We start from the raw sequence: 7,219 nt of genomic DNA, 5'->3' as shown, positions 1-7,219 counted from the left end.
TAACGAAGCTTTTAGCCGACAATGCGCCAAGTTGTATGAAAGAACAAAAATTTGAGAGCTATTTCGGTCGGAAAATCGCCGTCGATGCTAGCATGAGCATTTACCAATTCCTCGTTCGTTCCCTTCTCCTCCCCCCCTTTATATTAATTAATCTTATTCGCACTCAGCAAGAGAGTATAACTTTTGAAATCGATGTGACGCAGATTGTGGTAGGGAGAACTGGGACTGAAATGCTCACTAATGAAGCTGGTGAAGTCACTAGGTTACTACTTACTACTCTCTCTCTCTGTTTCCACATTTGTAAAGTTTGGATCTTTCTATCTGATGTGTTTTGTACATGTAGCCATTTACAAGGGATGTTTAATCGAACGATTCGTCTTCTAGAAGCTGGGATTAAGCCTGTGTAATGCTCTTTTTTTTTTTTTTTCCTCTGTTGGTAGAAAAGGTTTGTCTTTTACTATTAGTCTTGCTAATTTAGTTCTGAATCTTTTTTGGCTTCAGATATGTTTTCGATGGAAAGCCCCCGGAGTTAAAGAGACAAGAACTGGCAAAACGGTATCTTTCTGTTATCATGAATTGATTTTTTAAGTTTGAGAGTGGTAAGATGAGTTATTGAACCGTTGTGAACTATGGTTTTGTTCAAATCTAATCTTGATTCAGTTATTCCAAGAGAGCTGATGCAACTGCAGATTTGACTGGTGCGATTGAGGTTTGTCACTCTTTCTTGCCTTACGAGTTTGCTTTCCTAGCTTTAGTTTACTACTAAAAGAGGGTGATTTTACAAGTTATTTCATGCTGGCAGGCAAGAAACAAGGAGGACATTGAGAAGTACAGCAAACGGACTGTGAAGGTAGTCTATTCTTTTCCTTTTATGAATCGTTTGACTTCTTATTTTTATAGCATCCACTTGAAAGCAATTGATATATGCATAATCTCCCACTCTCCAGGTGACAAAACAGCACAATGACGACTGCAAAAGACTCTTGAGACTCATGGGGGTGCCCGTTGTTGAGGTACTTAATGTTATGTGCAGAGGCCCGAGGATCTATATTTTTTCTATTAACTCATCTTTTTGGTTTTGATATGAAATGGCTAAAAGTTTGAAAAGAAGACTGATGTGGCTTCTTACATACAGGCCACTTCCGAAGCTGAAGCGCAATGTGCTGCACTTTGCAAGTCAGGAAAGGTCTAGTTTCTTTTGTCTCTTCTCCTTTTTGTGTTTTACTGACAGTTTTGAGTGACCAACATCTCCAATCTTGTATAAGTGTAAGTTTTACAAGGTTTGCAATGCTTCCTTATGAATAGTTCCTGTCTATTTAGGTTTATGGTGTGGCTTCTGAAGATATGGATTCCTTGACTTTTGGAGCTCCTAAGTTTCTTCGCCACCTGATGGATCCTAGCTCCAGAAAGATCCCTGTCATGGAATTTGAAGTTGCTAAGGTTTCTCTCTCACACACACACTATCCTCTTCTTCTACGTTTCAAGTAATTGAGATCATCTCTTCTCTTGTGGTCACATTTCAGATTTTAGAAGAGCTTCAACTTACCATGGATCAGTTCATCGACTTGTGCATATTGTCAGGGTGTGACTATTGTGACAGCATCCGAGGTATCTAGAGATTTATTTTGCCTTTTTATATCTTTCAACTGTGGGTGAAATAGACTGCTGTGGTTTTTTCTCTGTTAAATATAAACTAATACTCATTTTGTGCCACAGGTATCGGAGGGCAGACTGCCCTAAAGCTCATTCGCCAGCATGGATCTATTGAGACCATACTTGAAAATATAAACAAAGAAAGGTATACCTCTATTAAACTATCTCAGAGTTATTTGATTTGGGGACAATATACTATTACCCTGTGTCTTCTGTTGAAAAATGAAAAAAATGTCTCTCCAAGTTGCATTACCACAACCACACTTCCAAGAAGCTTTTTGTGTCAATTTGTAGTCTGATATAAATTAATATTTACTGTTACTTTTATTGAGTTCTTACTTTGAACATCTGCTGTCCCAAGAAACAATAGCCATAGTGTGTTAAAGACCTTTACCACTTTGTATTATATGTAGGTATCAAATACCCGAGGAATGGCCATATAATGAAGCTCGGAGACTTTTCAAAGAACCTGATGTCTTAACAGATGAAGAGCAGCTTGATATTAAGTGGACCTCTCCAGATGAAGAGGTAGAAATTGAGTTCTCCCCCTTTTTGAATCCTTTGGGAGATTTTTTTAGTTACCTCTTTGTTTTCTCCCTTGCCAGGGTATAGTTCAGTTTTTGGTGAATGAAAATGGATTCAACATAGATAGGGTAACCAAGGTATGTTTCATGTAGTGTTATCATACTTTGTTCCTTATTGCCATATATGTGCGATGCTTTATTTGGACATGGATGATCTGAAATTTTTTTTGTATAGGCCATAGAGAAAATTAAAACTGCGAAGAACAAATCGTCCCAGGGCAGGTATGCACCTTTCGACAATATAGTGGTGGTTCTAGCTTTTACTTCTCTTTCCACTCATTTCTTTCTTAAACATTTCAAAGGCTGGAGTCATTTTTCAAGCCAGTTGCTAACTCATCCGTGCCTGCTAAGAGAAAGGTTTGTCTCTTTAATTCTATATATGGTTGAACCCAATAGTTCTTAATATCGTTTCTTTTGACTTGCACATGAATGTGTACGTCCTATAATCTTTTATGTGCCAAAAGAAACACGGTAAATTAGTTGGTAAGTCTATGAATGTTAAAACAATTCCCCGATTCGTGGTTTGTGAGACGTTGATCTTCTTCATGCTTTCCGCCTACATCTTGTGATTATGAATTCACTGTCCATAGCCTGCCGTAAACTCGTAGTACACGTCCAGAAATGGATGGAAATATATGCACACACTTTAGGGAAAACTTATATGCCTAGTTTGCCTCTGAGGTGATTCCTCGATATACTGGATCACAGGGTACCAAATGTTTGCTCCAGCAGTATAAACCAGCTATCAGCAATAAAGTATTTTCTCTACATGCTTTTGGATGGAACACCTCCAATAATATTGCTAGCCTTAAGCTGTTCTCTCTATCTCGGGGTTCCGACCTTTCTGTTCAAGTGGCTGGAGGTGGCTTAGGCACAAGAATTTAAATATCACGGTGGATATTTAAAATCAGTCTGCCATAATTTCTGTAGTTCTATTTAGCTATATGTTTAGTGTACATCGCTGAGCTGGAAACTACCTTACATAGACTAAGCACCTCCATTCTTAAGAATCCTGTGCTAAATAGAACATTCTACTTTGTGTTCCACATGTTTTAGATATACAGTATCATGTGGTGTTAATAATCTTTTTTTTTACTTACTAATAGGAGATCCCAGAGAGTACCACTAAAGGAGCAGCAAATAAGAAAACCAAGGGAGGTGGTGGAAGGAAGAAGAAGTAAATCACAGTTCCAGTTGTTCTAAGGCTGTATAAGTTAGTTCTGCTGCAAAGATCTCGAGAGAAGATTATTAAAACTTTGATGGTTTTCCTAGGGCTAAGTAGTCTTTGTGCCTTTTGTTTTACAATGTTTCCGTAACCTTGGTTAGTCTATGCTTCCTCAATGGTAGAAAATTAGTAAGGTCTGGACTTCTTTTCATTGTGGTTTCGGTGATGGCATGATCATGAATTTGCTTTTGACAAGGAAAATGCTTGTGCGTGTGTATTCGAAATTGGACTGATTTCAGAATTTAGATGTGATTTAAAAGCAAGACTCCATGTCAAATTATGATGATATTATCACTAGTTTCAGATAACAGGAAGGGGGGACAATAACAAGGATTCATCACATAGCAAAATAAATCAACATGATTACATAAGAAATTATTTTACTGACTAAAGATTACAAGATTTTACATAAGGACTAAAAGAGATGGAGACAGGATTCAAACAATGGTGCAGCCGCTTCCGTTCTCATAGGTATTAACTGTTACCATGTCACAAGGGGTGTAGTAGTAGTAAGGGAAACAAGGATCCTTCTTAGGGTCTGGTTTGGGGTCTGGTTTTTTCGGTGGTCCAACACTGATTACTACTGGTTTCTGTTTAATCTTCTTAAGCTGTTCTGCTACGCAGACCGGATCCATTGTACCCACCACGGTTAGTATGCTCTTCTCTTGATCCAGCGAAACCTGATTCACACCTGCATTCAAATCTCTCATCTTATAATTTCATCTCTCATATATCAACAGGTTTAGTATTAAGTTTTTTTTATAAAATTAAAAATATCATACCTTCTAGCTCTGTAACGGCCTCCATGATTGCATGTTTGCATTTCTCACAGTCGATATCCACTTTGATCTCAATTTTCTGCACAAAACCGAATGATTCAAGAAAATAAAGAAAAAGAAACTCGGATTCGTTTCCAAATATGATTTTACCTTAGTCGTCATGATGGAGAGATTAACTAGGAAGAATATGGATTATGGAATTTAGATATGAATAGATGAGAAGAAACTAGAAGCATATAAATAGAAGCATTCACTTAAGAGTTGTCTCTTATTGTTCTCATTTCTCAACATCTTCCTTTATTATAAGCGACTTGACTTATATTTTTAAGTCTTTCTCCCAAACTGTTGCGTCAACGAACTCACTCTAGTTGTATATGTTGGTAATCTATACAATATATATTAATAAATTTCTACATATTGATATACACATCTAATATAAGACTCAACTTGAATTGGAGATTTTATCCATGAGGGAATTTGTTTAGTCCTAAGTCTTAGCTATTTTGTTCACTTGTCCCTTTATATAATGTTTTAGTACGAACACATTAATATTATTGTACTTAGACAATGAGAGTGACATTTTAGCGGACAATCCCTGTCGGCCTTTATCGGTCATAATCCGGTTTTAGTTTGGATCCAACATAAGATGAAACCTTTACCTTCGACAAACCAGACTGTGTTTTATACAGATCTTTCCGGTTCGGTTAAAGTGTAAGTTTTTGGATTCAGTTTGACCAAAACAAAACTTATTGATGCAAGTTATTTTTTAAACCAAAACTTACATAACGAAATAACCAGCCAACTTCTAGTTTCTTGTGTTTTGGTGGCTTGGAGATTACTAATTTCCAGGAAGATAAGTTATTTTAGGTGAGTTTCCTCGGACGGTGCTAAAGTCTACACCATAATTAAGATTAGATGTCTCTATTTCTCCAATAAACAACCCTGTAATCACAACTTCCCCACCTCAAATATTAATCACACTGAAAACCTAATTTTGGCTAAATTAAGGGGCTAAAACCAACCTTTAACAATTTGCCTAATAATAAACGTTTCAAAAGCTTCTCCATGTCTATAAGAACACCAAAATTAAAGTTTCTCTATTCGTGAATTTATTTTCTTGTTTATAAATTCATCAAAAACAATCTCTTTTTAACTATATAACAACAACAACAATAATGGCCTCTATGACGACCAATTTTGTTGTTGTTGTTGTCACCATGTTCGTCGCAGCCGTGGCCATTGCGGAATGTGAGATGCTTCAAGATGTTTGTGTTGCTGATTTGTCCAATGGTATTTTTACTTACCCCAATAACCACATTTGCTTTGACCTCTTTTGTTTTATTCATAAAACGACTCACGATGTTGCACAAAAAAAAAAAAAGAAAAAAAAACGACTCAAGATTTTCTTTTATATAAACAATTTCCACAGGATATTATGTTTCTTCTCCCTAGCTGCTTAGAAACATTATATCTTTAAGAAATGTGACACCAATTGTGATAATTTGTAACGAAATCTTCTCATTTGTATTATACTTTATCTATATTTTTTTGATTTACTATTATATTATTCAAGACTTTCTTGGAAATTTATCATGACTTTTGATAAATGATATAGTATTTGTCAAAATGTTAAAAATAAAAGTTAGGTGGACGACACATGATTGAAATCTTCAAACATTCTTTTTCAATAGTACCATACCAACATAAATTTGAAAGTCGATTACACTTTCTGTTTTCTTTTTTTTTTTTTTGTTCTTGTCAAAATTTATCTAATTTTCTTTGTTTATTTTCTTTTGACAAAATGAAGCGGTCAAGGTCAATGGATACACTTGCAAGGACTCAACACAAATGACACCGGAAGACTTCTACTTTCAAGGCTTAGCCTCCGCTGCTGCCACTAACACCTCTACCGGCTCAGTCGTGACCGGAGCCAACGTAGAAAAGCTACCAGGACTCAACACCCTCGGCCTCTCCATGTCTCGCATCGATTACGCCCCAAACGGCCTAAACCCACCTCATGTCCACCCACGAGCCTCCGAGATCATTTTCGTCCTTGAAGGTCAGCTCTACGTCGGCTTCGTAACAACCGCCGGAAAACTTATGGCCAAACACATTAACAAAGGAGATATTTTCGTCTTCCCCAAGGGACTCCTCCATTTCCAAAAGAACGTTGCCAACACTCCAGCATCTGTAATCGCAGCCTTCGATAGCCAATTGCCCGGAACACAATCACTTGTCGCCTCTCTCTTTGGAGCTCTTCCCGATGACATCCTCGTTAAGTCATTCCAGCTCAAACCCAAACAGGTTCAGAGGATCAAATCCAGATACCAAGCCAAGAAATGAGTTTGTTTTTGGTCTCAAAATGTAAACACTAAGCAAAGACGAATGAATGGAGATAAAGTTTGCAACTTTAAACTATAATGAGATGAAAAATTAAGCAAAGAACTGATAAAAAGCTCTGTTTTTCATTGTCTTAAACTCTAACGAGCAAATTTCTCAACACGTTCATAAAATGGGAAAATCATNCCAACGTAGAAAAGCTACCAGGACTCAACACCCTCGGCCTCTCCATGTCTCGCATCGATTACGCCCCAAACGGCCTAAACCCACCTCATGTCCACCCACGGGCCTCCGAGATCATTTTCGTCCTTGAAGGTCAGCTCTACGTCGGCTTCGTAACAACCGCCGGAAAACTTATGGCCAAACACATTAACAAAGGAGATATTTTCGTCTTCCCCAAGGGACTCCTCCATTTCCAAAAGAACGTTGCCAACACTCCAGCATCTGTAATCGCAGCCTTCGATAGCCAATTGCCCGGAACACAATCACTTGTCGCCTCTCTCTTTGGAGCTCTTCCCGATGACATCCTCGTTAAGTCATTCCAGCTCAAAACCAAACAGGTTCAGAGGATCAAATCCAGATACCAAGCCAAGAAATGAGTTTGTTTTTGGTCTCAAAATGTAAACACTAAGCAAAGA

The 7,219-nt window shown here is 37.5% G+C and overlaps 4 protein-coding genes across 5 annotated transcripts in view; 3 read left to right on the top strand and 1 right to left on the bottom strand.

Moving 5' to 3' along the window:
- The window catches only part of LOC104771140 (flap endonuclease 1-like), a 3,926-nt gene extending 240 nt beyond the window's left edge, over positions 1-3,686 (top strand). The window contains exons 2-18 of one of the 2 annotated variants that reach the window (XM_019241636.1): positions 1-113; positions 204-262; positions 344-403; positions 502-555; positions 661-709; positions 803-850; positions 948-1,013; positions 1,136-1,186; positions 1,321-1,440; positions 1,524-1,608; positions 1,717-1,798; positions 2,067-2,181; positions 2,259-2,315; positions 2,413-2,459; positions 2,540-2,594; positions 2,946-3,130; positions 3,344-3,423. In XM_019241636.1, the coding sequence (XP_019097181.1) occupies positions 1-113; positions 204-262; positions 344-403; positions 502-555; positions 661-709; positions 803-850; positions 948-1,013; positions 1,136-1,186; positions 1,321-1,440; positions 1,524-1,608; positions 1,717-1,798; positions 2,067-2,181; positions 2,259-2,315; positions 2,413-2,459; positions 2,540-2,594; positions 2,946-3,122 (1,238 nt within the window). In that variant the 3' untranslated portion in view covers positions 3,123-3,130; positions 3,344-3,423. Of the gene's footprint in view, positions 114-203; positions 263-343; positions 404-501; positions 556-660; positions 710-802; positions 851-947; positions 1,014-1,135; positions 1,187-1,320; positions 1,441-1,523; positions 1,609-1,716; positions 1,799-2,066; positions 2,182-2,258; positions 2,316-2,412; positions 2,460-2,539; positions 2,595-2,945; positions 3,131-3,343 lie in introns of both variants that reach the window. The other variant, XM_010495614.2, reaches the window with a different exon arrangement.
- Positions 3,733-4,514, bottom strand: LOC104771141 (heavy metal-associated isoprenylated plant protein 3-like). Its single transcript, XM_010495615.2, has 3 exons — positions 4,392-4,514; positions 4,245-4,320; positions 3,733-4,153 (listed from the first exon to the last, which is right to left on the bottom strand). Exons 1-3 carry the CDS (start codon positions 4,401-4,403, stop codon positions 3,900-3,902), a joined length of 342 nt encoding a protein of 113 aa, XP_010493917.1. The 5' UTR covers positions 4,404-4,514; the 3' UTR covers positions 3,733-3,899.
- LOC104771139 (probable germin-like protein subfamily 2 member 5) lies at positions 5,362-6,719 on the top strand. Its single transcript, XM_010495613.2, has 2 exons — positions 5,362-5,531; positions 6,049-6,719. Exons 1-2 carry the CDS (start codon positions 5,417-5,419, stop codon positions 6,582-6,584), a joined length of 651 nt encoding a protein of 216 aa, XP_010493915.1. The 5' UTR covers positions 5,362-5,416; the 3' UTR covers positions 6,585-6,719.
- LOC104772629 (probable germin-like protein subfamily 2 member 5) lies at positions 6,812-7,180 on the top strand. The gene has a single exon (XM_010497220.1). The coding sequence runs from the start codon at positions 6,812-6,814 to the stop codon at positions 7,178-7,180; it is 369 nt and encodes a 122-aa protein (XP_010495522.1).

The sequence above is a fragment of the Camelina sativa genome, chromosome 20 (assembly GCF_000633955.1).
Source record: "Camelina sativa cultivar DH55 chromosome 20, Cs, whole genome shotgun sequence".
NCBI classification, from domain to species: domain Eukaryota; kingdom Viridiplantae; phylum Streptophyta; class Magnoliopsida; order Brassicales; family Brassicaceae; genus Camelina; species Camelina sativa.
Note: the sequence above shows the minus strand (reverse complement) of the source record. Positions and strands in the feature narration are given on the sequence as shown.

Bases quoted from the DNA above. Each gene is read 5' to 3' on its own strand.
- LOC104771141 (XM_010495615.2), bottom strand. The intron at 4,154-4,244 runs GTATGATATTTT...ATTTGAATGCAG, and splicing joins GGCCGTTACAGAGCTAGAAG to GTGTGAATCAGGTTTCGCTG.
- LOC104771139 (XM_010495613.2), top strand. From the start codon at position 5,417: ATGGCCTCTATGACGACCAATTTTGTTGTTGTTGTTGTCACCATGTTC. The intron at 5,532-6,048 runs GTATTTTTACTT...GACAAAATGAAG, and splicing joins TGTTGCTGATTTGTCCAATG to CGGTCAAGGTCAATGGATAC.
- LOC104772629 (XM_010497220.1), top strand. From the start codon at position 6,812: ATGTCTCGCATCGATTACGCCCCAAACGGCCTAAACCCACCTCATGTC.